We start from the raw sequence: 20,130 nt of genomic DNA, 5'->3' as shown, positions 1-20,130 counted from the left end.
AGTCTTGGCTTGCTGTATCATTCATCATTTTTTTTTAAACCGAAATTTTAAGGAGACTTACTGTGATAAGGTTTTACACTATACAATAAAATTGAGTTCAAATTAAGAGTTGCACACATTCAGTGTGGTACCATGTTGTATTGCAACAGGCAGCATTGAGGTCAACTATGAGGGATGCGGCATAGTTAGCAGCAAGAAGAAGCGTCAGAAAAGTTTCCCTACTCCCATAAGCTTAAATAACAGTGATGATTCCATCAGCACTGCTGTGAGGATTGTTCTACGCTCTATTATTATGTCTAGAAGCTCAAAGTGTTGAAATAGCTGTTATGTAAAGCTTTGTAATTATCATCATAACATCTATGACATTTCACATTATATGCTAGCATTGAGCTGATGAACATTTGTTTGAACATTTTGCTAACTATGATAATGACTATACTATTTGACCTTAGTCTGCCTGTGATGTTGCGCAGGATACGTGAGCATTACGCTAGTGTACATTTGTTTGAACAGTATGGTGTTTAAAATGGAAAGTTTGATTCTCTCTTCTGTTGTTTCAGTTTTATGGTAAACATAAAAAAGAAATGAGCTGCTCCTGCGACCCGACTCTAGAATACAGTGGTAGAAAATGGATGGATGGACAACAAAAAGAAGTGATAAAGCAATAACTTGAAGCAAGCACATTACGCTGCTTATTTGGTGAATTGTGCTACAGTGAGTGAGAATAGGTGCTGCGGAAGACCTAATAAAATGTGTTTTAATAATGTTTTAACAATTTGTGTGGGATGAGGCTATAGTTTGGGAAAAAGGCAGGTTTTTCGTGTGATCCCGTCAGAATTTCATTGTATACAAGTGAATCGAGAGCATATAACTCATGATAAATAGGGTGAGATGAGACTTCGTGAAAAAAAAAATATATATATATATATAGATCCTACACAGCCGACTCACAGTCCTGAATTCAATTTCAGCTTGCGCCGCCTTCCTGTGTGGATGACAAAACCGGTTTATAAACTCTACAAAAAAAAAAAAAGGTAGGCCATACACCACAGCTAACAGGAGATTTATGCAATTAGTTAAACTGAATAGTTATTATTATATACTATATAGTTTACGCTCTTGAAAGAGAGAGTATTTAAAGAGCTCTAAGATACAGCTGAAAAATCAGCCTAGATCTTCTTTTATATTTACATTTGCACACTAGATCGTTAATCTTGTTGCAGTTTTCTCTTAAAACATTTTAAATACTGTTTGGCATTAGTTTTCATTCCAAATTTGACAAAAATCTCATCTGTCTCGTGGACTCACTCTCGTGAGATCTTGTCACGTGGGATTAGTGTCTCCCATTCCTAATAAATCGGTTTTCACCGTGAATGTTTTATGTATTGACTGTTTCGGTACCTGTTGGCAGAATTTAGTTAACCTGTAAAGGTGCATTTCAGGTTCAGCACAAAGCCATATAACTCTTTGTGAGTGTTGTATGTGATCACATCCGTTCCACACCATTAAAACTCTGAATAAGAAAACTGAGGAAGCAATTACCAAGGTAGAAAGAGAAGAGGCCAGGAAAAGGCATGTAAGGATGTTAGTGTTGGTGCTCGGTGTAGTAGCATACAGTAGAAGAGGCTGCGCTACCTGCATGAGGAAAAGACAAAGAAGGAGGAGATGAAAAAAACCTGACAGGATGCAGACCGTTAGGGGTTGAATACATAAACCATGATGTGTAAATACAGGTGGCATCTCAAGAATGAGCTCCACAACAGTTAACCGACATCAGCAGTTATCGCCGTTGAGAAAAAAAGAGGGAGAGGGGGTGAATTTATGATTGTGGCGCAGTGGGCCGCTTCTCATAAAAGGCTCATTGAGGAAACACAAGCAGTAGGCATTGAAAACCATTTTCTTTCTCACAACCATCGTTTTAAACGAAAAGTAAAGCATCTGCACGTGATCTTGTAAATACATTTGTTTTTGAGGGTGTGCTCTTATTTAAAGGGAGACTGTCAATGAGCACTTACTACCATCTTGAGTCAAGCCAGCTCCAGGTCGGAGCAGCAACGCCACTTTGCTTCCTCCCGCTTGGATTAGTTCAATGGCACGCGTGTGCGAAATGCCTCTGGCCGGCTCGCCGTTGATCTCCACAATCTCGTCTCCGACCTGCCCAGGAAACACTGATTGTCAGCAACTTCCAGCAGAGGGCGGCTTGAGATTTAGGGGGCTGAGACCATTACAGTGAACATATTTTATCAATGAACGCCATGGAAACCTTTGATCTGAGGTTTTGATATAAATAATATTATTATTCTATATTTTTATACACTGACTATTACTGCAGACTTACATAACAATAAGGTGCGGCCAGAAGGAAAAACAATGTCCATAATATGGGATACTTTCATATTTAAGTAAGGATATTACACAAGTCCAGGTCTTTGCTAAAGTAAACATTAATGATTTTAATATGAACAAATGATAATTCCTCTACAGGATACATATGGCCACTGGTCTATTAGTGATCTTCTGATATTGCAGCGTATGCATAAATCTTATTCTGTGCATATGCTGTCTGTATCCATCCATCCATCCATCCATCCACCCACCCACCCACCCTTCCATCCATCCATCCATCCATCCATCCATCCATCCATCCATCCATCCATCCACCCATCCATCCATCCATCCATCCATCCATCCATCCATCCATCCATCCATCTTAGCATAGTACATATAGAGTGATAGCAGAATATATACAGGTTAGATGCAGGTATTATTTTTGTCCACTTGGAATCATCACCTTCCTTCTTCTACACTGCAATATCTGTGATTGTAAATTATTACTATGATGATGATGATGATGATTATTATTTTGGTGGGGTGGTCTGAAATATAACACCCGCCATAGACAAGGGATTAATATAAGGACATTTCAATTAATTTGAATGGAGAAAATTGACTTGATGTTTTAATAGAGTAATTTACAAGCTGGACATTGGAACAGATTAAATCTGTTAGTCAAGGTACTACTGCAGTTTATTGCAAATTACTTTGCAGACCCCCAAGTTATGGCTCGCCAACACACTCAGTTCGAGAGCCACTGATTTAACGCACATGCACAGAGCCTGCAAAAGCCTGGAGGAAGCCTGTATTAATGGAAATGACACAGTAAGCATGTCCATCCGTCGTCTCCTAATCACGGTTGACGTTCTCGCGCATGCCTGCAGACTGCACAAGATGGATTCCCCGCGAGGTGCCTCTGTTTTTATCACTTTCCCTCTCTGGCATGTAACAATTTAGTAATGACCTCCTAGTGTGCCGATTCTATTAGTTTATGATGCGTTTGGTTCGGGAGTCAACACGGAGCTAACAACTGGGGATTGATTGTACCAAATATGGACATAAGATGGCAAAACACTCCTTACAAAGAATGACTACATATTTTATTGGTGATTTACACGGCAATGAGTCCTGATACTTGTTTTAAAACAAAGTGTTCCTTTACTTTGATTTGAATTAAATCACAACCGCCATCAAATCTATTGCCATATTGCTATAGAACCACAAAACAAAGACATGCTTTTCTGACTTACGTGGATCCTTCCATCCAGCTGGGCAGGGCCATCTTCAGCTAGTCTCAGGATGTACAAACCCATGTTGTACTCCGTCCCTCCTCGCAGGCTAAAGCCGAAGCCTCTGGGGCTCCTGTCCAGCTCTACAGTCAGACAGCCCTACACAGCACCATCACAATGTTACCACACTCTTTTGCATATTTTTGTCTTGTTGTTTTAATGTTAAGTGTGTTTGAAAAAATATAGTTGTATTCTGGATCAAGGTGAACAAAGCTGAACCCCAAGTATAAAGGGGAGAAGGGGAGAATATGATCATCAAAGAAGACACTCCATAAGCGAGTCACAGACATAAAAGGAGGGTCACTAAGGATACAAGTAAAAACAAGTGAACCAAACAAAATTAGATCATACTTGAAAACAGGTCCATAAATATTAGGATCAACACTATTCCCGTCTTTTTGTCATGGTGTAGGAGTCCAGACAGTTTGTATTTCTGCCTCCCACTTTTTAAGGGACCCAAAGTAATGGAGTGAAATTTACAATCATGAATCACACTTTGACATTTTAATACTTTGCTTTCAATCACATGAAGTCTGGAATACATAAACATCACCAGACACGAATTTCATCTCTGTTCATTCTGTGCCGGGCCTTATACCGCCTTATACTTCAGTTCCTGCGTGTTATTATATCCCTTCAGTTTTGTTCGTCTGTAGATTAAATGGATGATCAGTCAGATTCAAGTCAGGTTACGGAGTCGACCGCTGTATAACACACCACACTACTTTGTTGCCTTAAAATATTCTTTGGTTGCTTATGCAGTATATTTTGGGTTATTGTCCATCTGCACCATGAAGTGTCGTCCAATAGCGTGTGAAGCAATTGGATGAAAATGAGAGGATAATATTGCTCAAATTCACTCTGGCAGTCACATCATCAATGAATACAGAGGAGCCTGTTCTATTAGCAAACATTCCAACCAATCAAAAGAGTGAAAGGCACAATGAAAAACTGTTGTGATTCCTACATCACATACCCTGATTTGGATGCCTTCACGTTGATGATGCACATCTTGTTGGTTTCATTTCAAATCCATTGTGTTGGTGTTAAGAGCCACAGCAATAGAAACTGTGTCCATTCCCCAATATTTATGGACATGACTGAATTACACCGGTAAAGAAGCATCCAGACAGGACTTGCCAAATATGGTCCATTTTAAAGGGCTCAAAAAAAGGAATAAGATGACACATAAGGATAACGGTCACCTGGTTAGGTCCCGTCACACACAGAGCCCCTTGCTCCACTGGGATGTTTTTGTGTTCAGACCAGGAGACGCCATCTCGTTTGTCCTCCAGGTCCAGGTTGTAGCTGTCACACACACACACACGTGCACACTTTGTCAGTTGGACACGCTGGTGTACATGCAACATGCTGCAGGCAAAACACTGCTAGATCCATTATGCAAAGTGAAAGAAAAACAAATGCCATACTTGAGGCTCAGTGGACCAAGGCAGGACGAATGGTGTGTCGGGGGGTGGGGGGTTGAACATTTGCATTTTGTAATCACAATCAAACATATGACAAATTTGTTTGGAAATGATTGTTGAATCTTTTGTGCATGCTTGTAAATCTTATAGTGTCATGACAACTACTGAGCATGTGTGGAAAAAAAAAAGGCAAAAGAGAAATTCTGAAGTTTTCCATGGTTTACCACTGAATACCTTACCGTTCATCCTGGAGAGCTGAGCGTTGTCCGATAGCTCGGTGCTGAAGGGCTGGACTCTGCCTAGCGGAACTGGCACCAGATGGGGGACCCTTATACTCTAAAAAATGAGTGATTCCGACAGTTAGTGCTGTCAAAAAAGCAAAATCACAAACATTTTATACTGAAGTGTGACACAAGACTAGAAGGTGACCCCAGTGATATAATAGTGTTATTTATTTGAATTTATTCAACCCTTTTTCACTTCCGCAAAAACCTAAATTTGTAATGTAAGTGCTAAAATATTCATAGGCACTACTCTTGCGTGCATGAGCACCTTCAGCCCAAAGTTAACTGAAAAAAAAAAAAAAAAAAAAAAATATATATATATATATATATATATATATATATATATATATATATATATATATATATATATATATATATATTTGGACAGAGCAAAACCCACCATCCTCAGGTACCACAGTGAGTGTGACCACGTTGCCGGCCTCCTTGATGAGCTGGACAATGTCGTTGTGCGAGAGCTCTAGGATGGAGCGACCATTGACGGCTGAGATGCGATCACCGACATGCAGCAGGCCGCAGCGATCCGTTGGGCTGCCTTCGATGATGCGGCCAATCTTGTGTGGGATAACTGAGAGGGGAGAAGTCACATGAAAGCTGTACATATGCACGGATAACGCTAAGGCTAGTGTGGCTGTGAGTCTGCAACAAAGGACTCAAGAGATTGCCAATAACATGGTCAGAGCCCTCGAGTTTAACAACCGTTCAGCAACCATGTGCTCATGGCTTTTTGGCCTAAAATGAAGTGGTGGTAACAAGTTCCCGTAACAATGTGCCTTGTCTGTTGGGGGTTGTTTCTCGTATGTCGGCACCCCCCCTCAGAGCCTCCAGTAAAAGACTCATATGTACGTTAAGTGCCTGGAGACGTTTTGTATGTGTGAACGTATCATATTAGATAGTGTTTGAGTGAATGAATTTAACATTGAAAGGTTTTACTAGACGCATTTCATGCACTTTATTTATGCACGTGCAATATCCGTCGGGGCAAATCCTACTTCACAAAACTTACTTATCGTGTTTTTTTTGTTGTTGTTGTTGTTGTTTTTTTTGGTGCCAACTAGGGCAACATAGTCAAACACGGTCGATCTACGTCCCTACCCTCGCCTATGATCACGAGCTGTGAGTTGTGACAGAAAGAACGAAATCCCGGATACAAGAGGCCAAAATCAGTTTCCTACGGAGGGTGTCTGGCATCTCCCCTAGAGATAAGGTGAGAAGCTCGGTCATTCAGGAGGGACTCTGCGTCGAACCGCTGCTCCTCCACGTTGAGAGGAGCCAGTTGAGGTGGTTCAGGCATCTGGTTACAATTCCTCCTAAGCAGTTCCCACCGGGAGGAGGCCCCGTGGATGACCCAGGACACGTTGGAGAGACAATGTCTCTCAGCTGGCCTGGGCACGCTTGGGGATCCTCCTGGAGAAGCTGTGCGAAGTGGCTGGGGAGAGGGAAGTCTGGGTTTCCCTGCTGAGGCTGCCGCCCCAGCGACCCGACCCCAGATAAAGCGGAAGATAACGGATGGATGGATAGTGCAACATGGCATGTAAAGCTCGAAGAGACCCTCTTTTGGAACAGGCTGATTGAATGTTTAGTTTATCTATCTATCAGGCATGCGGTGAACTCTAGTTCCACTGAAAAAAAATATTTGTAGGCGACACCAACATTTAGCCCAACTGACTAGCTCACCTCCGTGCGGGGGTCTGCTCTTGGATGTGAGTATAACAAATCCAAAGCCCTCGGACTCTTTGCGGTGCAGCGTGATGTCGAAGGATTCGTGGTCCAGGGCGCTGGGCATGGGCAGCCGAGGTAGTTTGGGGGAGCCGTTCACTAGTGTTGGCGCAATATCCTGAGCCTCCTCCTCTGTTGCGTCTGGCAAAATGAACACATTAAAACAGTGTTTTCATGTTTGTTTACGTGACATTTTATTTTAGGAAACTGTCTTTAACGTGTGATCACGACACATACTTTTTTGTTGGATCTCAAGGCTCACCTCTATAGATGACCTTCCTGCGCACGGTCAGCATGACTTGACCGTTGCGGGCAGCGTTGGTCATGAGGTCCAACACCTGCTTGTGCGAGCGGCCCTTCACTATCACGCCGTCGATGCCGATGAGTTCATCTCCAGCCCGCAGGCGGCCATCCTTTTCAGCTGCGCCGTTGGGCACAATGGCCCCGATGTACACCTGGGGGAACACATTCTGACAGGATGTTAGTACATTTCAACCTGGCTGTCATTGGAATACCAGGAGAAAACACATCGATGCATGAGTCAAGTTATGTTTTTTGCTCTCGCTTCATTATCATTGACTCCGTGTAAGATTTTGAGGAAAATAGCTGCATTAATTGCAGGGATTATACTTGAAACAAGAACAAAGAATGATGTTAGTCTCAAAGTAAACACCAAATACTTGTCCATTATCCAGGGCTCTGGCACCATTTTGTAGCGTCTTTAAAATGTTATACAAAGCGCACAAAAAATGCCAACAGGAGAGTTTTGAGCAAATAACAGAGAACAGGTTCAACACAATGAAATACAAGTTGCTCTTAAGTGTAAAGGCAATTAGTATAAGTGAAACTTAGCAAGGTTAACGTCTTACTGAAGTGTTAGTATAGGTAAACAACAAATTGCACCTAAAATTCGGGTTACTTCACCAACACTGGAACACAAGTAGATAAGTTTCTGATTTTGTTGCATCATTGCTGCGATGTTCCATAAACTTACTGGCTGCTGAGGACCGTCTCCGCCCAGAACGCGGAAGCCGAAGCCTGTCTCGATGTCCCTCTTGAGGAACACATCAATGTCCTTGGTGTGGGGCTCTGCGGAAGACCAACAGGTCAAACGTTATCACTTTTGGGGGTGGCGTTTACTGGTTGAGAAGGTGACGATGGGCTTACGTCTGCTCTCCAGCAGGGCTTTGGATTTCAGATACAACTCGGCGGCGTCCCGCTTGGGCGAGTCATTGACGGCACGCAGGGTGCTTGTGTTGGAGTGGTAAGGGAGTGCCTGAGGAGCCGATTCACCAATGCCGTCCAATGTCTCTGTGCTGGCAGTCATGTCCTGCCTCTGCAAGAAGGACAGTTGAAACGGTATCTATCTATCAATTTTCTATACCACCTAGCTAGCTGACGAAGACGGAGTTGGTGTTAAACCCCATTAATCAACCACAGGGCACTTGTAGTCTATCATCTTGTCATCAAACTGTGAGCAGTTTTACATTATTTACTCATCTTGTATCCAAACCTACGTTTAAAACAGTGGCATAAAATACTGCCTGAATATTTAATAGTTTTATTATGGTGACAGCCTGGAAACTCATGAATTCTCAACATGATTTCCTATGGGATTTTTTGTTATTGTTAAGAAATGAGACAACAAAGAGACCAGTTATGTTTCACTTTGAGGGTTCTGCGTTAATAGCTTTTTTTTTTTTTTTTTTTTTTAAAGAATGCCAGTTTTGACTTTGTTGCTGAATTGTTGTGAGTGTTCTAAGCTGCAGGATTGCGATTTCCCTGAAGATTTGACTTGGCTCCTCATTCTGAAAGGGGCATCTTTTTTTATTCTAAAGTGTTGTTGTACTAATAACGGCAGCCTATTAAAAATGAAGGCTCATCCATGCTTCATTAGCACGGCAAATCCCTTGACAATAGTCGCTAAGATCTCCCAAAACTGAGGGACAAACCAATTAAGACTTTTCCCGGGCAAAACAAAAGGAGGCGCTCGGAATAATAATCAACTTCCACATATCCATCATTTAATTTGGCGCCGCGGAGGCTTAGCGGTTAAACTGGGGGCAACAATAGGCTTGGAAATTAAACCGAGTGCTGATTCTACAAAGGAGGCAAAAAATGTGCGTCTACTCACAGGCTTGAGACTCTTCACAGGAGACGTTTGACCTATGAGGAGAGAGAAAGAAATCGGTCAACCACGAGATGGCACTGCCTCCCCGGGTCCACGTGGAAAAGCTGCGGCGCTTCCATTAACGATTGATGTATGTAACATACATGTGATAATAGGTGAATGGGCAATGTGGGGCTTTTACATGGCGATGACAACACGTTCCGAGCAGGGCCGCTAACAAGACGGCGGAACGCATTAGCAGCGTGCATAAATATATATGATTCACTGACCGGTAATTCCCCCCTCACAACTCACTCTCTCTTTGCTTTGTACACTCCCTCGCTCTATCTCAAGCACTCAGATTGTTCCCTGCAGATCATCTCTAAAACACCCCCTGCTGCGACCCCCCCAGTCACTGCATTAACTCGATTAACAAACAGTCCTCGGGTGCCTCGGGGACCTCGAAATGCTGGACTAACACTTGGCGTGATGAGGGGTTAATGGAGTCTGATGGAAAATGGTGAGGTATGCCCGGAAGCGGGAGGGGGGAGTAGTCGTTGGCGGGGCTGGCTGATGGGAATTGGGGTGCGAGGGTGGGGTCGAGGTGGGCGTGGGGGGCTTGTATCAGATATTGTTGTTCCTCTGTTGTAATTGTGGTTTACAGAAATTAGATGCTGGAAATTGTTAGAGGGGGTCATTTTGGCAAATGACACATTTAATGTCAGAAATTGCGTGTAAAAATTGAAGTGCTGAACATTGTTGAAATGTAGAAGGTGAAGTTTGTAATTCTTGAATCCGTGATGTGTTTGGAAGTGCATCTGTACAATATCTCTTAATCTGGCAACCCAATTGTAAAACTGTCAGAATCTTTCTATTGCTGTTTATTTCCCTTTTGGCCTGAAAGAACAGACGGTTATACGGTTATTATAAATTAATGGTTGGAGTTGTTTGAGGGATGCGGATTGTGGAGTTGATCATATCAAATAACTCAATCTGGGAAAGTTATTACAGAATGTGAGAAGTTTGAGGATATGATAAACACAGGTAGTTCCGTTTATGAATAGGCTACACAATTTGAATTTGGAATAGTTTCGATCACTTGAGAGAGGTAGGAGGACGTATAAGTTAACCATTTTTTAATTGAGAATTGTGAAAATCAGGGAATTTGAATAATGTTATAACAACTGTATGTCCTGAATTAGATGAATTAGATGAGTCAAAGAAATGTTGAAATTTGTTTACAAATGAAGAAGATGGAGGTTAAAAATCGGAATAGGCGAGTGCCGATAGCGAGCATCAGTGTCAGGCTAATACCTGATGAGCCTGATACTTATTTCAAGGCATCAGTACATGCAAGGGCGGAGAATACTGGAATCGGCCCCCTAGTGGCCGCTTCATGAATTAAAGGCGAACATGTCTGACAAAACAAAATTCTATTTCTGTCAGTGTATGTAACGGAAAACGATCACAGCAATTGTCATTATTTAATGTAATCGTGATGTTTTTTTTTTAAATGACATTCATGACATTCATTCATTTAAAATTATGTCTTTTTTTTTAATTTTATGTCAAAATCAATACTTTGTTATGGTACCAGTGACTACTCAAACTGATATCGGTATCATCATAAGTGGTATCATTTTTGAATATTGTCATGATGTCTAAAAGTGGAATAATTTGGGGAACAAGAAAGTTCTTTACGAGCCGATCTCTAAGATCTTAAACGTTTATGGTTGGAATATGCAGAAGTGGGCATTGTACATTTTTTTTGCTGGTCCATGTGGACCTTCCGTGTCGTCAGTCCATCGTTTTTATAAATTTACAATTTTGGAAATTTACCCAAACCGTAATGGCATGTCCATCAGTCACTACCATTATTACCAAAATCCACCCCCGCCTCAAAAAAAAAACCAAAACATAATGACATAACAATCAAATCTCCATTATCTTAATCCGCAGGCCAAATCTCACAGTATAGCCTATTTATTCAAATCACATTTAAGAAGCATATTGACACACAACAAAAAACATAATTCTAAACATTGCTTTTTACTTACACTCTTGCAATAAATGCGCTGAGCAAGATTGAGAACAATATGCATTTCAGATCAGAACACTTTCTGCCCATTTAGACTGTTTAAACTCACATACTTCCAAGAATATGGCCATTTAAACATTTCTTGGAAGTTTGGAAGTTTTACATGGCTGAAGTGACAAATAATTGACAAAAGTGACATAGGCGGTGACAATTAAATCTATGGATTAAATTGACGGATGAAATGTACTGTTTTTCTTAGTCTTCGTCTGTTGTTAAAATATTATCGTCGTTTGATGGTCCGTTTGCAAAACTTCTGTCCAACGGACAGTCCATCAGTACCGATGAACTACCCACCTCTGGGATTATGAAAGGTAAACTATTTTGCTTAATGTCTTAATTGCTTGACTGTATTATTTTTTCTCAGAAAAATATGGAATTGTGAGATCATTCGAAATTTGGGGGCAGTAAAATATTCATTCTCTCTGTGACTTTAATTTTGCAAAAAAAAAAAAAAAAAAACATATCAATAAAAGAATGCTGAACACGTTCAGACATTTTGGGGTCTTTGTGTTCCGTCACACTGTCCGAACATCATCTTAAACCAAAGACCTCTGCTCTTTACCGCATAATCCCTGGGGCCGTTCCCTTTATCGTGGTTCAGCCAGGCTTTTCAAGACCCCTCCAACACCATCACAGAAGGGAGGGGTTCATCGCCTCACGCAGAGAATCCCCCCGGCACCTCCCTCTACATTCTTGGAACAGAGCCCATCCCCACGCTTATGTAATTCCTGCTCTCACCAAGTTGTAACACTGCATTAGGCCTTGTTCTAAACACAGAGGGGGTGGGTGGTGGGGTAATGCAGAATTTTGCAGCATGAAGAGGTGGTGGAGTGTATTCTGGAAGCACGGTAATTTTTACGCGCATACTAGATGCACCCAAAGACTCTCTTTCACTTCCTAACCCTAATGCAGTAGTAAATGACAATTCCCAGTTTAATGGTTATGGTACTTCATTTACAGTACACAGTGCCTTTCCACCTTACAGGCCAGCGAAGTGTTTTTGCATTTGCCTACTCTTTCAGCTACTGATGATGCAGTATCAGGAGGAAATGAGCGTTAAGTATCTTGCTTAGGAATACTTTACATATTTAGGGCGGAGAAACCTGAGAATTGGACACTCTACCTCCACGGAGCACAAGCACGTTGACTTCACTCCCCACAGGGAAATCTTTGAGGATGTCTACCACCTGCGCGTGGCTTAGCGTTTGCACATTCTGCCTGTTGATTTCCTTGATGACATCCCCTTTCTGAAGGCCACGGCACCACTGGGCATCCAAGATCATCTTCACCTTTTGTCCCAAGGGGCAGTCGGCGATGGCGAAGCCAAATCCTCCCGGCCCCTTGATCAGCGGCACACTCACTAGTTCCGGTTGTAGCATCCCGGTGGCAGCTTCGCCCTGCCTGCCATTGGGCAAAGCAGCAACAACCGGCCGGCCACTGGAGTCGGTGGTGACGTAGTGGAGCTCCTGGGAGGAGCCGTGCAAGACGTCCCCTTTGACCAAAAGCGGCTGCCCGTTGATGAGAGGCACGGCCGTCACCACCTCGCCGCCATGCAGCGCCTGCGGGGGGTGGTTGGCCGGAAGCGGTGGCGGCGGGAGGGGATCGTCGCTGTCCAGGTCAACATCCGGGGGAAGTGCGTAGCCGCGGCAGAGGACCATGTCCACATACTGGTTGACAGGAATCGACTGGAACATCTGCACCACCTCCGGATGGGTCTTCCCCAGAACGCACAAGCCATTAATCTCCACGATCACGTCACCTAAAATGCAAGAATAGTGAAATTAAGCCATATTCCTCCTTCCGCTGTCGCTGACATTCCCCTTTTGATGTATTTCTAGGCCCATCAATCATCTTTGCTGCTATCACCAAGAGAGCTCCCTTCATCTCATTTCAGCAGACTCCTCATAGATTTGTGCACAGTAGCAAGACAATGAATGTCAAGGTCAGAGAAGTAACTTACATCACATTACACAGTGTTGGGCTAAAGATTTCGACCGCAGTCTTGTTAACAGTAATAAAACTGATAGGGTTCTTGTATTATAGGCGTACACAAGACTACACAAGAAAACTAGTTACTGGTGAAGTGTTTGAAAATGTGTAGATCTTGACACTTTAGCTTCAGCTTTTGCAGCTATCAAGTGATTGAAAGAAAAAGATTAGTGGCGATTAAAAACAATACAAAACTACACACCCCTGCTCAAATATCCATATTTTATGATGTGAAAAAAAACAAAAGAAAATAGGAAAAGTAATTTGAAAATTGTCATCATCTGAGATTTGAACACTGTAAAATCTGAGGATGTTTGATAGCTCAGCAGATGAAATTGGGCAAAATAATTGTTTAGCCTCAACCCAGTTAATTTAGTTAATTACCTGAGGCCACAATTGCATATTTTACTGTGTGTGTTTGTTTTACAGTCAAATTACTGCAATGGGAAATTAGATTTACGATTTGTGTGTCAATTCGAAGATGATGTGCCATTTAGTGTGGCCTAGCTATATCAAGAAGATTTTATCATGGATATTACATCTCAAATGTATTTAACATTCAACATAAGTATCACAAAAACATTGCAGGATTTACAATTCACTGGGGCAGGTAGACTGGTTTTGCAATGAAAATCACAATCTTCTTTTCATCTTCAGGTTTCATCTTTCATACCTTGTATTTGAGTGACATTTCATCCCAAATCAATTAGCATAAAAGTGGAAATTTGCGGTGGTAGCCTCATCATGTCGCAGACTGATGTGTCAGTGACATATGTGCATGGTGTGTCATCAGTAACTAAACGTTGCATAAATGAGGACATTGAGCGATCAAAACATCACATTATTACATTATTAGTGTACAAGATTACTCACAAGGCATTTCAAAACCTTTACCTTTTTTTTTAAACATTTACCTGACTCGCTATTCTCTCTGCGGTGGGAGGGGCATACTCTCATGAAAACAAAACATCAAACACTGCCGTGACACAAATTGCTTTGTAATGCATGAATAAAATCACTGTGATGTTCGCATGACCTGATGCTCTGTGATAAGGAGCATGAATGAGTTGTAATGTAGAAGTCTTCAATAAGTTGTCCAATAGATGGCACCTTTTCATTCTATCTCTGTGCTCTGCCTTAAAAGAAGAAGAGTATAACTTCCAATTCCTCGTATGTTATCTTTGATGGCTGTGTATGTGCGAGCTAGTGAATAAAAGTCAAATCATAGTACACCTCGTAAATGTACATCTGTGTGGAATTCCACATGGCTGTATCTGCATCTGACTATCTGCATCTGACTTCTGTTCGATGTCACGCATTGTGTTTTCAACTTTTAGTGGTCACTATGTCTATTTATATACAAGTAAATAATTTGTGAAATGATTGAGACGAGAAATACCAAGTCACTTGGAGGCAGTTTCACAGCGATACGCTAGCGAGCTTGTTGGATCAAAACACCTGAGCGATGGTGCACATAGACATTAATGCATTATTTTCATAGAGTACACTTCAATTACAATTTTGAACATTTTAGGTGCTGAGACCTTAAGAACATTGTTTTATAGACAACCCAAGACTGACATCTTTGTGAAAAATTACTATTTTCCTCAGTCAATCAAAACTAATCTACACAAGATTTGCCTGATTTTGTTAAAACACACACACAGACACACATGCACACACACCTACACACACAGACACAAGTTCAGAAATACAAAATCCTACTCAAACGCATGCAAATTTGGAGTTACCGCAGAACTCCTGCCTATTAAAATGGCTTTTATTAACTCCCCATAGATTTCAGATGTTGCAGTTGCCTTCATTTCTTTAAAGCAAAGGTCAAAATCTTTGTGCTACCACTGACTTCTATTTGGAACTGTTTATGCTCCCCTTTGCATTATATCCTTCACAACACAGCTGTCAAAGTGAGGTCCTCAAAAGCCACTACCCTGCATGCTTTGGATGATCCTTCCTCCAATGGACCTGAATCAAATACATGTAATCAGATTATCAGGAGGCCTTGATCACGACCCTGAACATATACTATTTTCCTGGAAAAGCTTGGAGATGTGGTTAAGATAAGGGTTATGACAGGGGGGTAGATCCATGCTTCGGTGTAGAGATAGATTCAGTTAGACTTGGCGTACTAGGTTAAGCTTGGCGACAGAAGAGGATTTTTTTCCAGTCAGAAAGTGTAACATCCCTATAAGCAAGAAGTACAAATTTGCAAGCAATTGAATTTCTTTCCACATCAGCTACACTAGAGTGGCTTTGTGTTCCTCACCGGATGCCATTTTGTTGTCGTGGGCAGCGGGGCCGTCACTGAAGACGTTTTTCACTTGCAGAAACTCGTCTGTGCGATCGCCTCCGATGATAGTGAAGCCGAAGCCCTGCGAGCTCTTCTTTAGCGCCGTGCGGTACAAGTCGCCCTTCAGCTGGTTCGGGTCGGCAGTGAAACCAGGCACGCTGTTCTTAGCTGTGGGTGCAAATTAGAATACTTTACTTTCTGGGTCATCCCATCTGTGTGTTTACTTTCTACAAACAACTGTAGATAGTATGACGTATAGGATTTGTATCCACATTTGTAAGAGAACTGACTCCAATTTGATGAAAAACCTACAAATGTTTACTTTTGAGTAAAGAGTAAGTTGACAGACACCAGCTAGATGCATGATATCACATCTAGCCAATATTAATATTAAATGACGCCCTTGCAGTGCAGTTTATGATGCTTACAGTGGCTGATGTAGTCATTTTAATAGAACAAAATAATAAACAAAACACACTCATAAATGAGCGACTTAGGGGCACATAGTCACACCCATATGCAGCCTGCTCGCCAGAGTAAATCTCTCTCAGCCCGGCTCATTTCTCCTTGCTGACGTCACCCCCTAGCAACAGGCCCCGCCCCTAAGTACGCATATAAACAAAATAAAATAAAATGGTGGCTATCAGTATCATAATTGTGGCTCTTTTAGATATGCTCCTACTCAAGCCGATCGCCAGACCCCAGCTTGATGAGGGGCAATTGAAATTCATGGGGGGCCTCAATTATTATTAAAACCCTAAAGACCTCCTTTTCTTCGCTCTATATATTAGGATACACATAGGCAGTACTATTGTTCCAAGTTAATAGTCTTGAATCACCCCCTTTGTGATAACTGCTGGCAAGTATTAACATAGACAACATTTACAAGACTGTACATACATTGACACGGCTTCTTTGAGCACACCCAGTGCGGAAGCCGTATAAAATGCTAAGCTATTTGTGACGATGCCTCGTTCACTTGCTCCTTGAAGATGTATCATCAAGCCAGAGCTCAATGGATTAATACTGAACCATTGCTTGTGATTGCATTTTGTCATTCCAATTTAATTTTATGAATATGATTTGCCAATTTTATGGCTACCTCCAAAGCAGTGACTATCATATTGCTTCGAACAGACTATTCAGTTCATTGGATGTCTAGAAAGAAAATCGATTTTTATTGCAGATGCCCAAGTGTCTGCTCCTTTCTTTTATGAAACGGGTGTATATGGCTCGTTAGTTGCCGACATCAATTTAATATAGCCCTTATCAGTTGATGTGCAGTGACAGTAAAAGTGTTGGAGAATAAATGTCATCTGATGTCCAAAAAATGTGACCGGCAGTCACCAAAATGAACATGTAAATCGCCTAAGTATTATGGATTTGAGGACGATGACATTCTCCTCGTCAGAGAGATGCTCACTACAAAGCTTAGGTCTTTTCTTGAGGAAAAATTGGAATGATGTTTTTAGAGGCTGATGTGGACATAATTATAGACGTCCACTTAAATTATGGTGACGAGAGATTGTAGTTTTCCAGACTGCCGCCTCAAGTGCAATTCTACCGCAGTGTCGACGGCTCTTGTTATTTACAAATACAGTACATACATATTATAGATATGTTTTACCACAATACGCAGTGCCAACCTGGCAATGACCCAACATCGTCTGCCTCTCAAAAAAGCCTAGCAGTTTCAGTTTGTAAAAGGTGCAACACTATTCCACACCAACACTCATTCATCTCCTGTGGCTGCTAATTATCACTAAGGTCACTGGCTTGCTGATGCCTGTCCCAGCCGTCTTCGGGCAGTAGCCGGAGAAACCCTAAACTGGTTGCCAAAAGATTCGGGTTCGGCCCAATTTGGCGCACTAACGGTGATGGGTCTGCTCCCTCTGCAGAAATACAGAAACTATTACCTCATGGACAATGGCCCCTTTCACACCAAACAGTCCAGGAACTTTGAGTTCCTAGTCGCGAAGGTTCAGGGTCGGAAGTTCCTGGTCTGCGGCCCATGATTTTGGGTTCATACCGAGGGACAGCAGATGGGGTAGCTTATTCAAATTGGACTGATGACTTGAGGGGGAGGGGGGGGGGGACTGCAGTTCCCCTCCTGTCTAAAAAGCAGTGCGACCTAAAAAGGTGCTTGACAAACAAGCAGGATGATGAACTAAAGACGCTGCCACACACTGCACGAGAATAGAGCCTAATTAGCTTTTTCTTTATTTATTTACCTCTGTTGGCTTGATACTGATAAATTAATAGACCTTATTCGAGCTGTGCATCAAAGCTACGAGTAGCTGGCAGAGCAAACACTTCCAGTGAATGCTTCGGACGGTGAAAAGGCCCATCTGCACTGACAACAATCACCGGGTACGGGCCCGATGCAGCGTGTGTTCGGTCCGTGTACTTTTTGTGAGCTTGCATTGTGGAAAGCTTGCCGGAGGACACGGAAGGCGGGCGCCGGTGAGCGCTGCTGTGTTCCCCCGCATGTTCTTTGAGATGCGGAGCTTTCGGGAGTGCACACCACATACTGACCGCTGACATACGCCTGCTCCAGTCAGACGTAGGCCTGCTGCATTGGGTGCATGATCTGCGTGTTCTTTTTGGGGCTAACTTCCATTATTTCAAAATATCAAACTGGCCTCTTTGAAAAGGAAGTGTAATCGTGGATGCTGATATCTCACCAACGCACCCCCAAGTTCAAGCAACCAATCGGCGTTATAGCAAAACACGTCCCCCTCGAGCTACCCAGGTAGGTAGCCAAAGACCCTAGTCGCGAATAGGTGCTTATAAGGTTCTTATAAGGACTGTTTTATGGTGTGAACGGAAATGGGAACTCATGCTACCTGGGTACAGCAGAAGAGTTCCTGCAGTGTGAAAAGGGCTAAAGTGATGACAGCTAAGATCTTGAAGCACGCTGAGCCTGTGTACACTGGTCAGCCACTACTTACTGTCTTCGGACCTCTGAGGTGTTTGATTGTAAGATTCAAGTATTAAGTTATGATGACTCCATTACAAAAGATTTATTTTGACCAGCATCCTAAATCTAAACAAACACATCTGATTCTCTCTCTGGGATTAGAGACTATAAAACTGACCTCTTATTCATAGAGGTAAACAAGAAGAGTAAACATGTATTATCAAACGCCTAAATTGGCTGAATTATGTGGTATAATATTTACACAGATAATAATGCATTCCACCCCATCTTCTTTGCGTACCTTGATTTTTTTTTCTGAGTGCTCTATAAGTTTCCGTGCAGTGTGCAAGGAATTTAAATGCAAGTGTTCTCATTCTATCAAGCGGTTGAGCAGTTAAAAACATCCGGTGCGGACGTGCGCGGCAGCCAGCGAGGGTGCTTTATCACAGTCGTCGCGGACTCCAGATGTCCATACGCTGTTGCCGCATGGATCAAGCGGCGCTCATTTGCATAATCACATTCAAATTGCTTGATAAACCCAGCAGGGATTTGTTGTGCTTCTACCTCTGTGTAAATGACAATTTGACTGTCTGACTGAGGTAAACCAAGAGGACAAGAGGTAAAACTGGTAAGCGTCAATGTACGGGTGAAATAATATACGTGCGATAGTACATACGTGAAATACTGTATTCAAAATACGACCGAACAATTCTTTGAATTTAAATGAACATTGCAAGGTACTAGAATGCAGATGTCAAAAGCTGCAACTATGGGAAAAAAAAAAAAAATCCTAAACTTCAATTTGATGGGTATAGGCTTCATTTTTATATTTATATTTAACAATATGCATATGTGTATAAATTAATATTGTGTTCAGTAAAGTGATTAAGTGCAGTTCACGTTTCAATTTTTTTCATGAAACAAGAAAAGTTTAAGTGATATGGCTACAGATTTGTTGGCATTATTGTTATCTGACCTATAAATGACTGATTGATAGTGACACCAGTCATGTCAGTCAAATTATGTGCATGTGTCGTAGTGAATGATTAAAAGACTACAAGTATTTTGTAGATAAATATACTCTTCCATATGAGTTTATGGTTCATTTGCCTATATTTTAGTGTAAACCTCAATCTATTTTTACATTCATGAATAATAAATCGTATGTTGTTTATTGCAATTCACATTCATTTTATTGCTTGTGTTTGTTAAACAAAATGCATGTAAAGAAAACCTTGAATAATTAATCGCACATTAAACCAGAATCACAATTTTGAGGACAAAAAATAGCAGTCCGATTATTTTTCCCAATCATCCAATTCTAGTTCACAATAGGTGCAGGATGTAGAAATGGAATATATATTGTGTTTAGTATGAAGAGTTAGTGCCTATCCAGGTTTATGGCAATTCCTTGTCCAGGAACATGACAATTAGGCTGTCTGATTCAGGTAGAATACAAAAGATATGTTGGAAATGGTTATTGGTGTGTGTGTTTGTGAAGATGGGGTGAGTCTAAGAGTGCCAGTGGTTGAAGGCAGGCATAACATATCTGCACTGTTCCTTTTCGTTCCTGGCATGCTTCTCTTTAGATCTCTGCTAACATTATTTGGTGCTGTACTAAGATTTTTCTCTGA

General features: G+C 41.7%; 1 protein-coding gene across 6 annotated transcripts in view; it reads right to left on the bottom strand.

Annotated features, from left to right (window-relative positions):
* Positions 1 to 20,130, bottom strand: part of magi3b (membrane associated guanylate kinase, WW and PDZ domain containing 3b) — a 144,039-nt gene that overhangs the window by 2,924 nt on the left and 120,985 nt on the right. The window contains exons 9-21 of one of the 6 annotated variants that reach the window (XM_088423155.1): positions 15,553 to 15,744; positions 12,403 to 13,038; positions 9,206 to 9,237; positions 8,239 to 8,407; positions 8,066 to 8,160; positions 7,334 to 7,541; positions 7,030 to 7,212; positions 5,735 to 5,920; positions 5,290 to 5,386; positions 4,829 to 4,931; positions 3,585 to 3,722; positions 2,016 to 2,154; positions 1,543 to 1,635 (exon numbers count right to left, since the gene is read on the bottom strand). In XM_088423155.1, coding sequence (XP_088279281.1) covers positions 1,586 to 1,635; positions 2,016 to 2,154; positions 3,585 to 3,722; positions 4,829 to 4,931; positions 5,290 to 5,386; positions 5,735 to 5,920; positions 7,030 to 7,212; positions 7,334 to 7,541; positions 8,066 to 8,160; positions 8,239 to 8,407; positions 9,206 to 9,237; positions 12,403 to 13,038; positions 15,553 to 15,744 — 2,228 coding nt within the window. In that variant the 3' untranslated portion in view covers positions 1,543 to 1,585. The remainder of the gene's footprint in view (positions 1 to 1,542; positions 1,636 to 2,015; positions 2,155 to 3,584; positions 3,723 to 4,828; positions 4,932 to 5,289; positions 5,387 to 5,734; positions 5,921 to 7,029; positions 7,213 to 7,333; positions 7,542 to 8,065; positions 8,161 to 8,238; positions 8,408 to 9,205; positions 9,238 to 12,402; positions 13,039 to 15,552; positions 15,745 to 20,130) is intronic. The other 5 variants (XM_088423156.1, XM_088423157.1, XM_088423152.1 and 2 more) reach the window with 5 other exon arrangements.

The sequence above is a fragment of the Hippichthys cyanospilos genome, chromosome 9, assembly GCF_059441005.1.
Source record: "Hippichthys cyanospilos isolate Australia breed blue-spotted pipefish chromosome 9, RoL_Hcya_1.0, whole genome shotgun sequence".
NCBI classification, from domain to species: domain Eukaryota; kingdom Metazoa; phylum Chordata; class Actinopteri; order Syngnathiformes; family Syngnathidae; genus Hippichthys; species Hippichthys cyanospilos.
This window is presented reverse-complemented; position numbering and strand designations above follow the sequence as displayed.